This window comes from Scylla paramamosain, chromosome 28 (genome assembly GCF_035594125.1).
Source record: "Scylla paramamosain isolate STU-SP2022 chromosome 28, ASM3559412v1, whole genome shotgun sequence".
Taxonomy (NCBI): domain Eukaryota; kingdom Metazoa; phylum Arthropoda; class Malacostraca; order Decapoda; family Portunidae; genus Scylla; species Scylla paramamosain.
In genome coordinates this window covers 17,985,359-18,007,250 of record NC_087178.1, presented here as the reverse complement: position 1 = coordinate 18,007,250, position 21,892 = coordinate 17,985,359, and the positions used below count along the sequence as shown (strand labels likewise).

General features: G+C 46.8%; 1 protein-coding gene across 6 annotated transcripts in view; it reads left to right on the top strand.

Annotated features, from left to right (window-relative positions):
* Positions 1-21,892, top strand: part of LOC135115030 (serine/arginine repetitive matrix protein 2-like) — a 258,581-nt gene that overhangs the window by 76,028 nt on the left and 160,661 nt on the right. The window contains exon 1 of one of the 6 annotated variants that reach the window (XM_064031458.1): positions 16,516-18,266. The exons of 3 other annotated variants lie outside the window; for them this stretch is intronic. In XM_064031458.1, the coding sequence (XP_063887528.1) occupies positions 17,280-18,266 (987 nt within the window). In that variant the 5' untranslated portion in view covers positions 16,516-17,279. Of the gene's footprint in view, positions 1-16,515; positions 18,267-21,892 lie in introns of those variants that run through there. 2 more of the 6 variants (XM_064031463.1, XM_064031457.1) reach the window with 2 other exon arrangements.

Sequence of the window (21,892 nt, the reverse complement as noted above, 5' to 3'; positions counted from 1 at the left end):
AGAGAGAGAGAACAAACAGCATGTAAACCAGGAAGGTAAAATAACCGAGGAGGAAATAGCAGGAAGAATGGAAGAGGAGAGGGAGCCATGGAATAATAATAAACACAGGAAGAGGAGGAGGAGGGGAAGGAGGAGGAGGAGGAGAAGAAAAAAAAAGAGTGAAAGAGGAACAAGGGAGCAAAGGGGAGAGGGATTAGGGGTGAGAGAATAAAAGGTAAATAGGAAAGGTGCAGGGGAGGAAGAATGGACGAAGGGAGGGAATGGAGGAGAAAAGAGAGGAGAAGGGAGGAGGAGGAGGAGGAAGGGAGGGAAGGGTGTGTTATGCTGCATCTTGCCTTTTCCTCCTCCTCTTCCTCCTCCTCCTACTCCTCCTCCTCCTCCTCCTCCTCCTCCTCCTCCTCCTCCTCCTCCTCCTTGCACAACTTCACTTTCTCACTCTTTTCTGCTTTAAAAATTTTCTTCAGTTCTTTTTAACTTTTATTCTTTATTTTTTTCTTTATTTTTTTATGATGTTTATTGTATTTTAGTTATTTTCTTGCATTTTATTGTATCCTCCTCCTCCTCCTCCTCCTCCTCCTCCTCCTCCTCCTCCTCCTCCTCCTCCTCCTCCTCCTCCTCCTCCTCCTCCTCCTCCTCCTCCTCCTCCTCCTCTTAGTGACACCACTGAATTTCGTTCTATAATTTTCCATCTCTTTTTCATCCCTCCCTCCTTTTCTCACTTCTTTCCTCCTTGTGGCACCTCCTCATCTTCCTAAATTGGAGGCAATATGATAATAGGCAATATGGGGGCACCGAGTGTGTGTGTGTGTGTGTGTGTGTGTGTGTGTGTGTGTGTGTGTGTGTGTGTGTGTGTGTCTCGTAATAGCAAATGTGAAAAGAAACAAATGTCATCCGTAATAACGACCAAGCAGTAGTTACTGACACACACACACACACACACACACACACACACACACACACACACACACACACACACACACACACACACACACACACACACACACACACGATACACAATAAGACTTTTTACGTCTCTATTACTGCTCCTCGTGTGTGTGTGTGTGTGTGTGTGTGTGTGTGTGTGTGTGTGTGTGTGTGTGTGTGTGTGTGTGTGTGTGTGTGATACATAAATACAAGGGGAACAAAGGCATATACTCGTCACCCTCCACGTGTGTCTATATGAACGTACGAGTATGTACCTGAATGTGCCTCCCTCTTGCCTCCTGCCACCTGCCACTACGCCAGAGACACCCTCGGCCTTCACTTTCTCCCCATCTTCTCCCTCCCCTCCCCTTCAGTGGCTCTAACACCCATTTTCACCCGTAGCCTTCACACGTTTTCTGTTTGGCCCATTAAGACCTTCTCCCTCTTCTCCCCCTTCTCCCCACTCCCTCATTCATTCGTCACCTTACACTTGGCCTTACCTGTCTAGTCTTCTTTCTTTTCACGTATTTATTTTCTTTATTGTGTTCTTCCTTATTCTGTTTTGTGTTCATGTGAATTGTGGATATCGTTATGACGTACTGAGTGTTGATTGGCTGGCTGGCTCCCTTGGGTTATTATCGTTGTTGTTATTGTTATGTTAGTGGAGTTTTGTGATCTTATCCTCATCTTTTTCCTCATTTCAAATCGTTGTTTTATAAGCACGTCCTGTCTTCCTCCACCTACTCCAAGCTCCCTAACAGTCTCCTTCCTCCTCTTCTTCCACTTAGGAACTCCACACTAGCACAGTCTTTTCCTCCACTCCTCATAATAATTCCACACTCACCCACATCCTTCATTCCACATTCATCACCTACCTTCATCCATATTGACAGGTAACACACTCCTTCCTCCACCAAGCAACTCCACAGTAACACCAGTTTTTACTCTTCCATCTTGTAACAATTCCACTCACTCCATTCCTTCATTCCACACTCATTCTCTTTCCTCGTCTTTACTCACTTCTTCCTCCACAAAGTAGCTCCACACTAACAGACTTATTTTTTGTTCTTCCGCCTCCTAGCAGTCTCTCTTCCCTCTTTCCATACTCGTTCTCTTCCTTCATCTACGCTCCCAGCTAACACGCTCATCCTCCCAGCGTCTTTCCTCCCTCAAAGTTGCCAGGAGTCTAAGCCGGTTACGCTCTCTATCTGTCTTCCTGTGTCCCTTTTTTTTTCATCTGCCCTCGAGGTCCTCTCCATCCTGACGCGCTGACGAGGGGAAGACGGCATCACGCTGTCAGAAATGCTTGTATTATCCTTCCTTTCCATCCTAATTTCCTCCTCCTCCTCCTCCTCCTTCTTGCAAAACTCCACTTTCTCACTCTTTTCTGCTTTAAAATTTCTCTTCAGTTCTTTTTAACTTTTGCTCTTAAAGTTTTCTGATCTCTAGTTTTCTATTGTGTTTATTGTGTTTTGGTTATTTTCCTGCATTTTGTTGTATCTCCCCCTCCTCCTCCTCCTCCTCCTCCTCCTTCGCTGGTGCCTTCAAGAGTCGTGGGAGCGCTGATGCCTCTCCAGTGTGGCTACATCTTCAATAAGGCGAATTAGTCCCGGAGGAGAGTCAAAGAGGACTTAAGTAGAGGAGTGTATCTTGCATTGCCGCCCTGCCCGCCTTAATGGACGCCCCGTGCTGCTGGAGGCGGCGTTTCCCTGTGTGTAATTTGGACCCGTATTTCTAAGCAATTTGTTCTATCAACCGGACAAATTTTAACCTCATCAGTGCTTTCCTTCAACACGCATAACTTTTTTAGACGCTTTTTCATCTCTCTTGTGCTATTTCTGAAGTGTAAAAAGAAAAAAAAGCTAAATTAATCTTCTATTCCATCTGTTTTCTCTCCTGTGTCTTCGTGCAAACAATATCTACGGTGCTGTGACAGTCGGCAAAAGACGCTCATAGCAGTGAAAGGATTAAAAGGCCACAGAGATGATTAGGCGGGTTTTCATGGGTGTTTTATCTTCTAATGGTGTTGAGCCCTTTTTAAATTGCCTCCATCATCGTGAAAACTCCCTGAGGATCAAAACTTTCACTGGACACTTAAATGTAAGAGGCACGAGGAAATTGTTAGGATTATCGTCTTTTTTGTATTGAGGAGTGATGCTGTAGTCGTTGTTAGCTCAGGTCGTGTCTCTTGCTCCCTTGTGTCGTCCCTCGTTATACTCCCTCCTCTATCTTCCCCATAGAGACGACCCAGCATTCCATCTGATGCCACCTGCCTCTAACGACCCCCGCAGCTGGTTTGCTCAGGAACTTCGTCCTCTCATGTTCTCGCCACCTGCCTCCCTCCCGCTGCCTTCTTGCATCGCTCCGGTAATGAATTGGGGATGAAAAGTCGAAACCTGTAATATCCTTCCATGTTTCCAGTCTCGTTGGCACATCAGACCCCAAGGGAGGCTGGTAAATTGTATTAATCAACGCGGTATGCAGCGATCCCCAACACTTGAAGTAATGAAATCTATTAGCATCGACAAGAATGAGATAAAAAAATTTGGATGATAGAATTACATTTAGCAATTTGTGCCCAGTGTAATGGCTGGACGTGGCTGTAGCGCAGGAAGAAATGTCTCACTGGTCAATAATGAAGGGGGGGGGAAAAATGTCAGGAAAGTGGTCAAGAGTTCACCGGAAACATTAATTAATTTCCTTCACCTCAGCAAGACCAGAACGAGGGAAATAATGACAGGCAATCCACACTGAACGTTAAAACACCTCAACACCTTTTTTTTTTTTCTCCCTTACCTGTCTGTCTCAATCAACCTCACCTTTACCTTTCACCTTAGCAGTTACTCTGAAGTGACAAAGGTGACAAAGGTGGGGCAGGTGACGCATTATCTCCACAGAGCACAGCGGCGTCACTGCTCCACCGCCACCCGTGTCTCGTTAAGAAATTGGCACAGGTCCTTCAGCGCCTTTTCAGAGAGAGAGAGAGAGAGAGAGAGAGAGAGAGAGAGAGAGAGAGAGAGAGAGAGGTAGGTTATTGGGGTCTTGATAGAGAGAAAAGTCAAGGAGGAGAATGAGAAGGAGAAAGACTAAGGAGAAAGGAAGAAAGAGGAGGAGGAGGAGGAAGAAGAGGTGAAGAGGAGGAGGAGGAGGAGGAATATTGTGCCTGACTTCAAGAGCAATACGCTGTTAAGAGATGAGAGACGATAAAGAAGAGTAATTGAAGAAGAAGGAGGAAGAAGAGGAAGAGGAAGAGTCACACATTGCGAGGAGTGAAGAGGAAGAGTGAGAGGAGGGCAGGAGAGGAGAGAAGAGGTGCTGGGAGAGGCAAAGGGAGAGGTGAGAGAGTAAAGTTTCTCCCTGAGGAATCGTTGCCATGTGGTCAGCCTTGAGTGAGACTGACCAGACTCCTCCTCCTCCTCCTCCTCCTCCTCCTCCTCCTCCTCCTCCTCCTCCTCCTCGTTTTCTTATCTACTGCTTCATTTTGGGCTTATTCATCCCATCCACCCTATCCTCCTCCTCCCATTCCTGCTTCAGCCCGCCCTCTCCCACGCCCATTCCACGCCCATACCCCGCCCACTTATCACTCGACACCACACCAAAGCCTCGCCGATATTTGTTAGCTCCTCCTCCTCCTCCTCCTCCTCCTCCTCCTCCTCCTCCTCCTCCTCCTCCTCCTCCTCCTCCTCCTCCTCCTCCTCTCCCAAGTCTGAGTATTAAACAACAAAGCCTCCTGCACTGTCAAGCCTTCACACACACACACACACACACACACACACACACACACACACACGCACACGCACGCAAAGACAATGAGCACTAATTCAGTGGCCATTAGTGACTGAATTAGTTATGAGAGGACTAAATGTGTGTGTGTGTGTGTGTGTGTGTGTGTGTGTGTGTGTGTGTGTGTGTGTGTGTGTGTGTGTGTGTGTGTGTGTGTGTGTACCTACACACACACACTCAACATTTTTTTTCCTCTCTCTCTCTCTCTCTCTCTCTCTCTCTCTCTCTCTCTCTCTCTCTCTCTCTCTCTCTCTCTCTCTCTCTCTCTCTCTCTCTCTCTCTCTCTCTCTCTCTCTCTCTCTCTCTCTCTCTCTCTCTCAGTAACTACACAGATAAACAAATATACTGAAGGAGAAGTAGGAGAGAGAGGAAGATAACTATAACGAGAAGGAGAAAGATGAGGATAAAGAACAAGAGGAGTAGGATGAAGAGAAAGAGCTGGAGAAAGAGGAAGAACATGAGTAGGAGTAGGAGGAGGATGAGGAATAGAAGGAGCAGGAGAAAGGAAGAAGATGAGTAGGATAGGGAGGAGGACGATGTAAGGTTGAATCAGACACACGTGCACGCAGTCAGTCAGTCCTCCTGAGGCTGGTGTGTGCTAGAAATAACAAGCTCTCAATAGGCGGGAGGCAGTGGGTGTGCAAGGGGCGGTCAGGGGAGCGGCGCCTCGGAACTGTCTGGTCCTGAGCTTCGTGAAGTTTACCATCCATGTCTCTCAGTTTATTGTCCTGTCAACTCAGTAAACACGTTCCCTGCCACTGCTGAATGTCATGACGCCTCAGTAGTAGGGAGTAGAAGGAAGAAGAGGAAGAGGAGTAGGAGGAAAAATACATTAGTTATCCATTAGAGAGGAAACTTAATGAAATAGTGAAAGACCAGATAGTAGTAGTAGTAGTAGTAGTAATAGTATTGATTTAGTCTCACATACATATATGAAATAAAATACATTAGTTACCTATTTGAAAGAAAACGTCATACTAAATCAAATAAAGAGAGAGAGAGAGAGAGAGAGAGAGAGAGAGAGAGAGAGAGAGAGAGAGAGAGAGAGAGAGAGAGAGAGAGAGAGAGAGAGACTATTAGCCGCAGTATTAAAAAAAAAAAAGAAAGTCTATAAATAAAACAAATAAAAATGTAATAGTAAACCACATTAAGGAAAACGGAATAAACCAGTTGTAATGGGAGACTATAACAGCCCCACCAGTAAAAGAGAGAGAGAGAGAGAGAGAGAGAGAGAGAGAGAGAGAGAGAGAGAGAGAGAGAGAGAGAGAGAGAGAGAGACGAATAACCATTGTATTCATCTTAACACTTTTCATTCATTATTACTTGACTCATCTTGTAGACAGCGTGACACTTCCGAGACCTGATGGCAACCCCCTCCTCCTCCTCCTCCTCCTCCTCCTCCTCCTCCTCCTCCTCCTCCTCCTCCTCCTCCTCCTCCTCCTCCTCCTCCTGCTCATCCTCATCCTCTTCGTCTAGACAGTCTTGGCACCCTGAGAAGCGCCTTATATCCGTTCCTCCAGTTTGCTCCACACTCCGCCACCTTACAATTCTCTCTCTCTCTCTCTCTCTCTCTCTCTCTCTCTCTCTCTCTCTCTCTCTCTCTCTCTCTCTCTCTCTCTCTCTCTCTGTCATGTTGGATTGCTTGTGTTTCCTGAAAATTTGGATGGAGCTAAGAAAAAAAGAAATAAGTGAATAAATAGATGGAGAAATGAACAGTCGAGAGAGAGAGAGAGAGAGAGAGAGAGAGAGAGAGAGAGAGAGAGAGAGAGAGAGAGAGAGAGAGAGAGAGAGAGAGAGAGAGAGAGAGAGAACAAACAAACAATTAAAACCATCAGATTAAGCAAGAGCGCAACTAAACATTTCCTTAACCTTGCCCTTCACTCCTGCCTCCCGTTTTCTGTACCCGAGCCGTCAAAGAAAACGTATCACTGCCAGACGAAGTGATGGAAATAGACTTGAGTTTAGCACGTTTTTTCTTTTAAGGCCACAATTTAAAGGGTAACTAAAAAAGAATTATAATATCACTAATTACTTGGCAGGTGAAGAGTGTCAAGAATATCAATAATTAGGATTAGCTGAATATATGGTTTTCTAGTGTGTTATAAGGCAGTTTATTTATTTATTTAGGTGTTTTAGGTTTAGGGTGAGGGTGTAGTGGAGTCAGGGACGTGGCCGTGGGTGTGGGTGTTTCAAAGGTGGATTAGAGTGGGCGTGAGTGATGGATGGAGTCAGCTGGTGGAGTTACTCACCTCATGAGTGATGAGTCTCTCTCTCTCTCTCTCTCTCTCTCTCTCTCTCTCTCTCTCTCAAAATAAAGTAAACATGTGGGAACAATTAAATATTATGAAAGGTCAGTATAACCTTAACATTGCCTTACCTAGAGAGAGAGAGAGAGAGAGAGAGAGAGAGAGAGAGAGAGAGAGAGAGAGAGAGAGAGAGAGAGAGTTAATTAAGGTATGTGACTGCATATATGTTTGATTTGAATTATGGTACATTAACTTAACAAACGTGTAGTATATTACAGGATGTGCCTAACGCTGCATTACAGTAGACTAAGTGCAAGCAGGAAGTAGTACTGTCTGTAAGCCACAATGACACTTCCTTAGTACTTCCTAGAATTGTCTCAAGATCAAGGTTAAGACATTGTGAGGTAATTTGTCCAGCTGTTATCGTTCTTCCCTCTACGTGTGTGTGTGTGTGTGTGTGTGTGTGTGTGTGTGTGTGTGTGTGTGTGGTGAAAATACAAAACCATAACAAATTAGGAAAGAAAATACTGAAAAAAAAGGAGGGAAGGACAGATTACAAAGGAGGGAAGGGATGAAGAAAGACAAGGATAACGACACTATAATAATAATAATGATGATGATGACAAAAAGTAACAACAATGATGATGGAGATAGTGAAAATAATGATAATAAGAACAATAACAACAACGAACGAGAAATCACTCCATAGAAAAAGAAACTGTGAAGTCTTCATAGAAAACGTAGGGCAGTTTTTTCACGGCAGACTAAACTAAGAGGCTACGAGTGGACTAGACCAGCTTGTGTTCTCACTTGACTCAGTTTGACGTGGCATCTTGACCCGCCTGACCTGGTAACCTGTCCCTGAACCCTTACGTCCCCTCTGCCCTCCTGACCCTAGTGGAGTCTCAGAGCAGTTCATTTCATACACTGTTATAATTTATCTCATTATATTGCTAATGTTAAGAGAGATAACCAGGCCTCACTCAATATTAGGCTGTGAATATGAGTGGCTTGAGTGAATATTACTTCTTCCTGATGTGCCAATTCTTGCCTTTGTTCTTGTTTTTATTCGTCTTCGCCTTCTTTTTTTATTAATTTATTTATTATTTTCTTCTTCATCTCAGCTTTTGTCCTATTTTAATACATAGTCGCTGTTTCGGACGAGTCTTCTCCATGTTCTCTTGTGTCCCTCTGCTTCGTGTATCTCTTGCTCTCTCACATCCTCCTTCACATAGTCTGTCCACCTCCCCCTCCTTTTTTCCTCTTCTTCCATGCATTACTTCCATTCCCATTATCTTTTCTCCACAGTAATCCCGCCAAAACCCACGCAGGAATAATTGTGGTGCCAGATAAATGCCTTGCCGAAATGGGGCTTAGGGAACCAGACGTCTCATCACCTGTCTGGCTAGTGGCGCACGTCTGTCCTGCGGGGCGTGAGGGTTCTTATCGCCTAAACCGCGTTGCTATGACACCCGACTTGAGACTTGGTGGCGGGCGGGTCGGGTGAAAAACCTCCGTGTGTGTGTGTGTGTGTGTGTGTGTGTGTGTGTGTGTGTGTGTGTGTGTGTGTGTGTGTGTGTGTGTGTGTGTGTGTTTGTGTCTTTGTGTCATTCCAGGTCAATCCCACCGCTGCCACCACTTTCTCTCTCTCTCTCTCTCTCTCTCTCTCTCTCTCTCTCTCTCTCTCTCTCTCTCTCTCTCTCTCTCTCTCTCTCTCTCTCTCTCTCTCTCTCTCTCTCTCTCTCTCACATGGGGTTATTAGGCTGAAAGTGGTGGTGGTAGTGGTAGTGGTGGTGAGTTGCCATGACAAGTGTGTGTGTGTGTGTGTGTGTGTGTGTGTGTGTGTGTGTGTGTGTGTGTGTGAGAGAGAGAGAGAGAGAGAGAGAGAGAGAGAGAGAGAGAGAGAGAGAGAGAGAGAGAGAGAGAGAGAGAGAGAGAGAGAGAGAGAGAGAGAGAGAGAGAGTTATGAGGGTATAGTCATAGAGCACACTCATCCAACTTGTGTGGCCCTCTCAAACACACACACACACACACACACACACACACACACACACACACACACACACACACACACACACACACACACACACACACACACACACACACACACACACATTTCTACAGGTTTTCCCCACCATCACAGCCATCAGGAAAGAACTTCCTCTCCCCTCTTTTCCCCTCTCCAATCCCTTTTCCTCCCGCTCTCCTCTCCCCTCTCGTCCCCTTGCCTGACCCGGTCGAAGGCTCATCCGCGAGAGGGAAGCTGCGGCAGGGAAGTTGTGTCCCCTCAACCCTTCCCTTGCTTTAAATTCTTGCATGTGTTTCTCTCTCTCTCTCTCTCTCTCTCTCTCTCTCTCTCTCTCTCTCTCTCTCTCTCTCTCTCTCTCTCTCTCTCTCTCTCTCTCTCTCTCTCTCTCTTCCCTTATTCCTATGTTTCTTTCTTTTGTTCTCTCTAATTGCATTTTACCCAAGTTTTCCATATTTCATCAGTATTCCATCATTTATCCTTTTCCATATTTATTCTCTCCCTGTCTCGCCTTGTTTCACTACAAAATGTCCTCTGTTTTTCGTTCTCTTTCTGTGTTTCTTTTCATTCCTTTTTTTTGTTTTCGTTTCACTCCTCGTGTTTGTTATGATTTTGTCTCCACTGGTGTTTGCAATTTTTTTTCCTCTCTCTCTCTCTCTCTCTCTCTCTCTCTCTCTCTCTCTCTCTCTCTCTCTCTCTCTCTCTCTCTCTCTCTCTCTCTCTCTCTCTCTCTCTCTCTCTCTCTCTCTCTGCTCTGCTCTGCTCTGCTCCTCGCGGCGGTCGGTGGCGATAAGAGGGACTGCGTCATGAAGGCCCTTGGCACTGGCAGCGAGTGCTGGCACCGGCGTGTGGGGCGTGCTAACGGCGGCTGGTGGCATTGGCGGCACTTGGGGCTCGCCGTGGCAGGGGCGGCGTGCAGCAGGTGACGTTAGCAGGGCGGAAACCTTGAATTTCTCGGTGTTACTTTTTTATAAGGATGTGCGTAAAGAAAACGTATTGCGGGCTGTTATTCTGGGAACGTTTGGTGTTGGATACGATGATGTGGATTTTTTACTGTTATTATTATTTTTTTATTTTATTTTTTGTTTGTTTGTTTTGTTGTTTCGGTGTGTTGGTTTCGCAACGGCTGTTCTCTTAATTATAAAGCAGAGGGTCTGGACAGTGTTGCCAAGGACGTAGGCGCGGTGCAGCGTTGCCAGGGAGTCACTCACTCGTGGTATTCTTTTTAGGGCGGCGCTTTCATGCTAACATCCCTTCCCTTTCCCTCCCTTCTCCTCCCTTCCCCTCAGTAGGCAGCCCCCTCCTTGCTCTCACCGCCTCTCCATTACCGTCCCCTCAACATGCTAGCTCCATCCGCCTGCATCCGCCCACCAGCAGGATACAGCTTCGTGTTGCTTCATGTTGTTGCTTCGAATCGTCCTCTGAACCATCACAGGAGCTTCACAACAACCTCATGTCAGTCTCACAACGGTCTCGTCTCAACTTGTGTATTCATCTTGGTGCGTTTCGCTTCTCCGCCGCCTTGACGTCTAAACATAGCAGAGGCGGGGGGATGCGGGGGGGCGCCGTGGGCACTTCATGGCTATAAATAATCCGTGAGGGGCGTTATCAGGGCGGGGGAGGCGCAGGTCTGGGGTGAGGTGTCTTTGGGTTATGAGGGTTGACAGTCCAGGAGTGTGAGTGGGTGTTGATGCATGAAGGAGTGACCCGAGAACCTGCAGGCACGCGTGACCCCGGAACACAGCGCAGGCCGGCAGTTTGGCAGGTTAGGTAGGTATGTAGGTGAAGGTTTAGGGCAGGTATGTGTATATGTAGACTCGCTGGGGTTTGAAGGAAGGTGCGTGGAAGGGCATGGCACTTCCCCAGCATAGTGCCCCGGTGCCATCACAACCCTGACCCACCTCAGCATGGCGCCCTTAAACCGGTCACCCGCCTCATCTCCTCCACAGACACGGAAACACATAATACTTCAGTCTTCACACTTGTTTTCCTCTCTGTTTCTCTCACTCCACGTCCTACTGTCTGTTTCACTCTACACATCTGTTATCCTGCGTGTTTCTCTCTCTCTCTCTCTCTCTATGTAATTTCTCTCCTTGTTTCCCTCTTCGCATCTGCTTTTCAGCATTTTTACTCACTATTTCCCTCCCTGTTTCTCACCACACCTTTGTTTCTCCCTGTTTCCCTCCATCACCTATATCCCTCTGCTTTTGTCCCTTCGCACCTCCCTCCCTGTTTCTCCCTGTTTCTCTCCCTTCATACCTATTTTCCTCACTGTTTCCCTCCCTACACACCTGTTTCCCTCCCCTATACCTCTTTCCCTCACTGTTTTCCCTCCCTCCACACGTGCTTCCATCCCCTACACATATGAAATCCCGACTTTTTCAATATTCCCCACTGTTCACCCCACCGCACTCTCCCCTCCTGCGTGTGCCAGTTAGAGTGGCACTTCCACCTCTGCAGTGCGGCCGGTGTCATCCCCGAGCCCCGGCACTGGAGGCTTGTTCTGTGGGGATTGTCCGCTGGGGTGCCTCGTCTGAGTGGGCACCGCACCTCCACTACATTCAAAAGACTGCAGTTGAAGCTATACGGGTGAAATATTAACGAGACTTCTACATTATTAACAGAGTAAACAGTCTTGAGAACCCGGCCAGTCCTCTCTGTGGCCTTTGAAAATGGATGTGATGAAAGAGCTAAGCGTTTCTGAATACGGGGCTCGGACGATAAAGGGAACACATGTATCGGTTTTGCTTCCTGTCGTTGCTTCTTGTGCTCGAGACTTGTAAGCTGAGGAAGGTATGAGAGGGGACTTGAGAGGGGAGGTCTTAGTGGGCATGGTATAGAGGATGGACCTGTGTGTGGAGGAGATGCAAGAATAAGCAGCTTCATTGGGAACGTGGGAGAAGCTGTAGAAGATGAAGTTAAGGAATAGGAAGACGAGGAGAAAAGGAAAAGAGGAGAGAGAAGGAAAATTAGAAGTAAAGAAGAGGGAAAAGATAAAGGAAAATAAAGAAGAGGAGGAAGATAGAAAAGAGGAAAGAAGAGTGTAAAGAAGAAAACGAAGCAGAAGAAGGAGAAAAAAAAAGAAAAAAAAGGCGAAAGAAGATGAAGACGAAGAAAGAAGAAAGAACAGAAAAATGTTCCAGAGATTTTAAAACTTCCTTCGTGTTCTGTAAGATGTTGGAAGAATTATTACGTCTTCCTGCCATCAATACTCATGAAAAAACAACTATTACAGATCAACAAACAGCTTAGAACCATCCTTAAACATTAGAGTCTTAGAGTGTATCTCAGAAAGGCTTGCTCGACCGACCCTCTGCATCACAAATCTACTCACTCCCTCCCTCCCTCCCTCCCTCTCCCTCTGCAGCCTTCACTCCCTGCTTTCACCTTCCCACTTTCTTCCTCTTCCCCACTCCATCATCCTTTGCAATCTTTACTCCTTGTTGTTGTTGTTGTTGTTGTTGTTGTTGTTGTTGTTGTTGTTGTTGTTGTTGTTGTTGTTGTTGTTCTTTTTCTTCGTGTTCGTCATTTTTCTTCTTCTTCTTCTTCTTCTTCTCCTTCTTCTTCTTCTTCTTCTTCTTCTTCTTCTTCTTCTTCTTCTTCTTCTCCTTCTTCTTCTTCATCTTCTTCTTCTTCTTCTTCTTCTTCTTCTTCTTCTTCTTCTTCTTCTTCTTCTTCTTCTTCTTCTTCTTCTTCTTCTTCTTCTTCTTCTTCTTCTTCTTCTTCTTCTTCTTCTTCTTCTTCTTTATGCAGCTTCTACTCTACTCCCTCCTTTTATCTCCCATTTCTTCCTCATCCCTATCCCTTCTCTCATAATGCAGCTTCTTTCTTCCCTCATCTTCCCACACCTTATCCTCCCCACTCCCCTCCTCCTACCAGGCACCCATTACTCCTTCCTTACCCTTGATTCACCTCTTCTCATCGCCTCTTCCCTTCCCTCTCATCTCCTCTCTCTCCTTCTTTCCCCAGACTCCCCTTTCCCTTCCCTAGTGTGTTTGTTTACTGGTGGTGTGGTGGAGGTGGCGGTTGGAGCGGTAAGGATGGTTCATCTGTTTAGAATTACCTGAGGAGGAGGAGGAGGAGGAGGAAGGAGGAAGAGGAGGACTAGCATCAGCACCTGCCATGTCTAAAGCAACTTTAGAAGCACTCAGCGCAAAGAACGCCAGACGGGGTGACTGCTGGCTGTCGATCGAAGGGAGAGAGAGAGAGGGAGAAGGACAGGGAGAGGGAGAGGGAGAGGAGGGGAGAGTAACAATAGCATTTGAAAGGAATTCGATCTTATCTTGCTATGTCCTTCGATGCCATTTGGTGCAATTTAGGTGGCAGTCTTTTTGGTGCTTCTCTGTTTCATTTCCTTTACAGAGAGAGAGAGAGAGAGAGAGAGAGAGAGAGAGAGAGAGAGAGAGAGAGAGAGAGAGAGAGAGAGAGAGAGAGAGAGAGAGAGAGAGAGATACAAACATAGACATTGCTAGTGTTGTCTTTATGATTATATGTAAAATGAGTGAGGAATTATGAACGCAAATTACATGTATCTAAGAGAGAGAGAGAGAGAGAGAGAGAGAGAGAGAGAGAGAGAGAGAGAGAGAGAGAGAGAGAGAGAGAGAGAGGATACGGCTGAGAAATGGAAGTGACTCAGAGGACCTTATTATAGCCAAGCGGAGTGGAGAGTGCGGGTCTGTAACGAGATCATCTGTCAGGACACTATAACGAGCTCTGGCGGGGAATGTCCTGAGGGGAAGTGACGGGGAGGGGCGGAGCGGAGAGCTGGACGTGCAGGTATACTTGTGGGGAGAGGGGGAGATAGGATAGATAATGTGTAATGCGCTTATCCACCCTGTCCTCTCCTCCTCACCTCCTCACCTTCCATTGGTTTCTGGTACTCGGGTCTCTGTTTCATTGGTCACGTGTAAGGTTCTCTCTCACCCTGTAGACGCCGCCCACTCCGCCCTTGCCATCCATGCAGCCTAAGGTCTCGTATATAGTGTAACAAGATCCTCAGTCCCTTCGTCAGGGTAACACACACACACACACACACACACACACACACACACACACACACACACACACACACACACACACACACACACACATACATATGCACGTAGATCTGTAAGTGTGTGTGTGTGTGTGTGTGTGCGTGCGTGCGTGCGTGGAAGGTGTCGTGGCTGACGTGCTGAGGTGCGCGACTGGAGGAGGAGGAGGAGGAGGAGGAGGAGGAGGAGGGAGGGAGGAAGAGGTCAGCAGAGGTGAGGGAGAGTTAGTTTTCTTACCTCCTCCTCCTCCTCCTCCTCCTCCTCCCTCCTTAGCGTCACAGCTCGTTCTCTCGTAACAAGGAAGCTTTGTTGGCAGTCACTCCTCATCCCTCCACCTTCCTCCCCTTTTCTCTCCCCTCTTCTCCCCCCTTTCCCATTTTCCGTGCCCTTTAACCCCCATTCATCCTGCCGTAAACTTCAGTTCTCCCTTCTCCTCCTCAGCCTCCCTCCTTGATCACTCAAGTCTCCTTCTCTCCCCTCTCTTCTTCCCCTTCTTCCTCTCTTCCCTCTTCATAACAGTGTCTAAACTTCCCTTGTTACTGTCTCCTCCTCCTCCTTCCTCTCCTCCTCCTCCTCCTCCTCCTCCCCTCTCTTCCCTCTGCTTTTTTAATTCATTCATCCACTCGCCTTCCTCCCTCTCCCTCCTTCTTAACCCTTTCTTCCTCCCTTGTTGTGCCACGTTAGCTTCTTTCCTTCCTGTTGTGGCACTGTTTCTTTCTCAGTGGTTGATTCTCTTACCTTCCTCTACCTTCCTTCTCCTCCTTCTCCTCCTCCTCCTCCTCCTCCTCCTCCTCCTCCTATGTTTGTTTTTATTTTTCTTTCTGTTGTGTTCCTTCGCTTTGATTGTAGTAGTCGTGGCAGCGATGGTGGTTGTAGTGATAGTGGTGAAGAAGGGTTTCGTAAATGTTTATATGTTTTTGTTGTTTTCCTACTTTATTAGTGAGTTTAGATTCGTGTCAGGTGATGGTAGTGGTGATAGTGGCGAGAATGATGATGATGCTGAAGAGAAAGTGATACCTCATTAATTTATTCTTGCATTATTAAAGAGCATGAGAAAATAAGGGAAGCTGCAAGAAGCCATCAGGTCTACATACACATGGCCGCCCCTGTATAAAGCATATCTATCCATTTCCACCAATCATCCCCACCCATAAATATGTGTAATGCTCTCTCAAAACTCCCTAATGATTAGTGTTGTTGCTTCCGCATCATTAACAAGCAGTGAAACATTTGCAACTTATCTATCATTAACATATAAATAAAAAAAAGCACAAATCTCATTAGCAACACACCTTGCACTCACATGCTTCCCTAACATCACATTTCTCACCTGTCAGATTAAACAAGTATTTTCCTTTTCAACGATATTAACAATTTTATCTTTTTTTTTTTTCCTGCCTGTTTTTTACGTCTTTTGAATATAAACAGGTGAATGTACGTTTATTTTACCTGTCGTGTCTTTGGCCTCACTTGTTCATAATTAGCGCGTGCGTCAGTGAGAGGTAAATTAGGTACATATGTGTGTTACGAGATTATTAAACTGTAGGCATGTATGTACGAGTATATGTGTCACTGGCATTTATATTATTAGTGTTGGTATTTATTGTGCATCTACTTATTATTATTATTATTATTATTATTATTATTATTATTATTATTATTATTATTATTTTATTTATTTATTTTTTATTATTATTCATTAGTCATTCTTATAGGTTGTCACTAATGTAACCCTTTTTTATGCGTCATGGTGACCGACTTCGGGGGAAAAATAAGATTAAATAAAATTAAAAAAAAAGGTAAGTATTGTAGATAAGAATGAAAATAGATGAAAAGAAATAAAGAAAATAACGAAATTTTCTCTCACAATTCCGTTTACAAAAAAGAAAAAAAAATAAAAGAAAAAAAATTGAAAGATTACATAGATTAGCAACTGTGAGTGCAGTGAGTGCGATGCCACGAGGAAGGATTCAGGGCGGGCAGGGTGAGGGGAGCGTGGGTCTCGAGGCCCTCATGCAGGTGCTGTGAGGGGGGAGGGGAAGGGGAATGATTGCACCACCTGGAGGAGGACTACCATAGAGACTCTCCCGGATGTGGCCTCACGTTTTCTTTAGTGAGTACTTGTCAGACTGTGATTCGTTGTTCCCTCTCGTTCTTTCTCTTTTCGCTATCTTTCTCTCTTTTTTTTCTCTCTTCTCCCGTGTTCATTGTCTCCATACATTGTCATTAGTGTTTAATTTCCCTTTGCCTTTCTCTCCGCATCAAGCTTTACTGTTTCTCCCCTCTCACATTTTCGTTCCTGTCCTGGCTAAGCTCAAAGGTTGGCGCCATGACACTCCCCTACTCCCCCTTCCCTGTCTGTGCCACACGTGGTTGTCTGCACTACCAAGCTTCTCATCCCTCCCTCATTCCCTCCTTTCTCCTCATCCATCCGACCATCCGTCTATCCATCTCGAGCGCTATTCATCCCCACGCCTCTCAAGGTTATCACATGAATCAATGGGCCGCGATCACAGGCGTGTGCTGGAGTTTAAGGTGTGTTAATTATAGTATAGTGATGGGGAGGGTGTGCGGGGGGCGGGGCGGAGTGAGGCTGGTGGTGAGGACTGAGGGTGGCAGGCCGGCAGTCGGTCAAAGGGGAGTGTCAAGAGTGGGCGCCGCGCGGGGCAAGGAGCCTCAGTGTTTGCCGCAGGGAGGGTGGCGCGGCCCGAGGGCACGTGAGGGTCAGTGTGGCTTCAGCAAGTGGGCGTCGTGGCTGTGGAATTACGAACTGTCGCGAGAAGTCGAATATATTGGCTTTGGCACGAGAGGACTGGCGGGAGACGAACAGTGATAGTGTGGTGGTGTGGTATGTGTTTGTGTGTGGTGGTTCATGCCGTGAGCAGCGCCGCCTGGTCTGGCACGTGTTGGGGTGGGTTGGTCCCTAGGGCGTCTGTGTCCTGGTGCAGTCTATGTGAGGAATCGAGGTGCGGGCGCTGCTGTTGTTATGTTCTGAGTGGCAAGTATTGTGGCTACTCGTGGTGTGCTTGACCAAGGCCTCTCCGCTCCGCCCCACCGTGCCGTCCGTCAGAAGGAAGGTCACTCGCAGCCGTGAGTAGGGCGTCAAAGATCTGCTCTTACGTGCTGCACATAATTTTTGGCGTGTTGGCCGCTCAACATCTTGAATGTCTGCAAAAATGTCATCCTAAGTAGACATTCAACGCCGAGGAGATAGTGGTTGTCAGGAGGGTGTGAGGAGCAGCACAGGGAGTGGCGGGCGGGCGGGCAATGGTGTCCACCCTGCACATCACCCTCATCAACAACCAGCCCTCGTCGCAGTGGCTGGGACGGAGCGCGTCCTGCGAGGAAACTAACTTACTTGGGTTTCCATCTACATTAACTCCAACATCCAAAACCACCTCTCTGTCCACCTCAAGCGTCCTGCGGCCCCAGGCTCCCGATGCTGGGGTCCCTGGACTACCCTCCTCCACACACAGCTTGGTGACGCCCACTCCATACAGCCCCTCCGCGGGCTCCAGGGCTCCGTCATGGTCTCCTGTCAGATTCAAAACCAAACCTTTACCAGACTTTTTGAAGAAACTCAACCCGGAGTCTGCACCTGTGGGCAGCCCTGGGACAAAGACTTCGTGGTGCAGGGCAGCGGCCTCCCAAGGGCCAGGGCGGCCTGGGCTGGCCACGAGCACGGGTGACGTTCAAGTGGGTCAAGTGTCGCCGACCCTCGCGGCCCGCTGGCCACATGCAGGCAAAAGTGATTCGTCAAAGCCTGAAATTTCCCCAAGGGCGGGTCGAAAAGTATTAGGGATTCCAGTATCCTCCACCGCAGTGTCTTCCGTCAGTCAGGTGGCGCCGCCCGTCGTCCCTGCTGGACGACCGCCCACTCCTCAGGGAGAGAGGCGGCGCCTCAGTGGAGGATCGCCCTCCATGACCAGGAAAGAAGTGTCTCCTGCACTCACCAATGACCCGTCTGCCAAATCTGCCGCTGATCCATCGCGAGCCCCGCACGAGGCGCCAGACGTCGTTGACCAAGGCACCAAGTCAGATCAGCCCGACGAGCCTCAGGACAGCGGCCGCCGCCCGTCGCTGGGCAGCGCCAGGAAGGAGTCGCCTACCGGGGCCAGAAAGCTTATGAGTGACACGGCGTGGCTCGCGTCCTCCAACCGCTCGGCCACCCTGCCCGCCCTCCGGACGTCTTCCGCCCCCTGGCAGCAGCGGCCCAACCGCCTGTCCTCCGCCTCGCTGCAGCGCTTTGAGGATGTAAGCATTCCGTGTTTACACTCACCAGAGCAACTTTGTTTTTGTTTTCGTGGTTACAGAGAGCCGAGTGTGTTAGGACAGTAGTGGGGGGAGGGGGCGGCAGCTACAGGAGGGGTGCCTGGTTAGATGAGTAGCGTCTTGTGTGCTGCGTCGAACGTGGTGTTTGGACGAGATACTGAGTCAAGTGTGTTGGGGAGGGTGAGGGTGACGGGGCGTGTTGGGGCAGCTTGTTGTTGGTCTTGGTTTTCACCACGCCTGTCCCGAGGAGTCTGATGATTTCTGGAGGCGTAAATGCTGTTATAAGGTTACTAGCACACACACACACACACACACACACACACACACGTCACTACTGCGGACAGTCTGTTTTCTCCTTGATTTTTCCCCTGACGGGGTGGTGTTAAGTTACACGAGCACCTCAGTCCTTGCCCCGCTTTGCCGCACAGGGGCGTTATCAGTGTTATCGTGAACCAGGCACAGGATGAGTCACTGTAGTCTGCTTTTCCTCTGCATCACTGGAGGAGGAGGGGAAGACAGAAGGAAAGGAAGGGAACTAGGGGAGAGATGAGGAAAGGAAGAAGGGGGGGAAAGAAAGAGGTGGAAAGTATTATTAAGATATACCGACACTTAGCAGGTAGAACACGTTCGCACCTGGCACAGAGCTGAGGGGAGTGAGAGAGGAAGGAAAGGAGGGAAGGGGGCGCCAAGTGACGGAGGGGACGGGTATGTGGGTTGGATCTTAATTCACTTGATATACCCAGCCACCTGTTTGAGCCGCTGGGGAGACCTTGAGAGCGCGGAGGCTTTGGTGAGGTGATGCTGAGGATATACGTGGAGGTGGATAGACAGAGACTTGGGGTGTGGGTGAGGACTGTGGTGGGGTGATGCAGAGGTGGGCAAGGACTATACGTGATGAAGAGACAAAGATGGGTTGAGGGTGAGGCCTGCAGTGAAGAGGTGGGGACATAACGTGGCGGGAGAAAGGGAGTCAATGTTTAAAATCATTGGAGTGTATCGTTTTCTCTCAATAGAAAACAGGACAAGAGTTTTTTCTTTTTTCTTCATTAAATTTTCTTACTTGCTTTCGTTCTTATCGTGATTTTTGTTCTCTTTAAGCTGACACTAATTACTGAAGTTAATTCCTCCTCCTCCTCCTCCTCCTCCTCCTCCTTCTCCTCCTCCTCCAAAACCCTTTTAAATCAACAGTCCCTCCCATCACCCACTAAAACTGATAATAGGGAGGAACTTACGTTACGACATTACAATCCTACATCTCGTAGTTTAAATTAGTTCAACTTTCCACAAACACACTCTTGAGCACCAACGAATATGTTGCTGCTTGATGATCTGCCTTCCTCTGTCTCCCTTCAGTATCGTCTTCCCAAACATGGACATCTCGGCAGCAAGTGGAGTAGTGATGCATTAGTGGAGTTTGTTGCGGTCCAGAGGAGAGGTAGCGCTGGTGGAGGAATATTAGTGGGTGCTGCGGGTTTGTGTGTGTGTGTGTGTGTGTGTGTGTGTGTGTGTGTGTGTGTGTGTGTGTGTGTGTGTGTGGGAAGGAGGGAGGGTGAGGGGATGTCCTGGTCTGGCGCCAAGGAGGAATGCCGCGTGCAGGAGAAGCCTTAACACACGCAGCACAAAAGGAGGATGTTTCTCTCTCTCTCTCTCTCTCTCTCTCTCTCTCTCTCTCTCTCTCTCTCTCTCTCTCTCTCTCTCTCTCTCTCTCTCTCTCTCTCTCTCTCTCGCAGTCATCATTTACTCGCGTTGCAGTTTTATTAGCCAGTTATTAGTGCTTATTAATGTATTATTTATGTGTTATTGTATTTTTTATCGTATTAGTATTAGTATTTTACGGCTGAAATACCAGCTGTGAATTTTTTATATTTTTTTTTATTATGCATCACGTTTCATTTTCTTTATCCTATCAGACACATTAATCCATTTACTTTCATATTACTATCATTATCAGAGCTTTATAGACGCAACAAGTTAATTTGAATACGTGGTAGGTAACTCTTCACTATTATTATTATCATTATCATTATTATTATCATTATTACTATTGTTATTGACTCCACGTGTCGTGTTGGCGTTAATAACACAGTCCCGCCAGACATTATGATTTGCCTCCCAGTCTCTCTTTGAACCGAGGCAGCGAGGAGCGAGGCTGCGGCTGATTCATGTCGACGTGTGTTTAATGTGTCTCGCCGCCTTTGGAAATTAATGAACGTTTCCCTTTCCAGTTTTAGACACGTGGGCTTGAAATATATGCTAGAAAATAATATAGGAAAAGAAAATTCGTTCTCGTGGCGGAAAAAAATGACGTATCTTTTTTTTTTCTCTCTCTCTCTTTCGTGTGATTTCTTTTCCCTGGAAGCGCATAAAATTACTGAAAATATCATCACGGGAGCTTCAAATGTTATGGTTTTTATGCAGGGACAGATTTTGCTGGACATGTATATAGATAGATGACGTTCACTCTTTATTATATTGAGAAAGATTATTATTTGCTTTTATTGTATATTGGGAAACACTATTATACTCTTTAAAAGGATAATGGGCATTACATCATTTGTAATCTGGCTGCTCTAGATATGTAAATAAAACAGATAATCCAATAAACGTTCCATTACCATTAATTACGTCAGCACTGCAATATTGCCACTTGCAGATTTGGAGGTTCATTGCGTGTCAGTTATCAACATTTTCCTGCTGACGTTGTTCTCTTCGTTACGGAATTTTTACTTTCATGTGTTGAGCTAATGGTGTCTCAGGAATAATCATCGCTGTTTTGTGGAATTTAGCGGTAATGACTCGGAGCAAAAGCCGTCTGTTTCATGTCCCAAGAATAGTGTGGAGGAACGCCTATAATGCAGGTATTTAGTACTGCCTCCAGGTACACGGCTAACTGTTTCCATGGTTGACCGTCACCACCTGACTATATTAAGCTTTGCACTGAATCTTTTTATATATATTTTTTTTTATACATTTATCTTGATCAATGGGTTCTGTGACCTCTACGGTGCATAGGTGGTATTTTATTTTATTTATTTATTTTTCTATAAAGCTTCCGTGATTAACTACGCACAGTTATATGTACCTACACATTCTTGACCCGCACGCCGGTAAGTTCCTGTCATGAGTGCAATAATTCCTTAGTGTCCCTGATTAGTTTTACTGCCCATGTCGTTAACGTACACTGTAGCCTCCTTGCCTTACACGTCATAACTTCCTGTCATGCATACATATCTCAGCCGCCCTTATAAAATGTATCTTCGGCGCCTTATTACTTACTTATTTTTGTTTTACGTAGTTCACCATAGTGTCCTTGACTCATGCCCATAAAAAAAAACCTGTCATGCATATACACTAATTTCGCAGTGTTTATGATTCATCTGCCTGGCGCACCCACACTCCTGTAGCCTCTGATTCATACACTGCCTGATGTACACACGCTCGAGGCCTTCCTGACTTGAATACACTCCACTAAAACTTGTCTTACTGCCATTCCAGTCGTCCTGAGTCACCCTGTACAGCCTCGAGGATTAGCAATATAGACACACTGACTTCGTTCTCCTTGACGTGTTGCGACTTCTATACTCATGCAGCTGTTGACTCTTGACTGA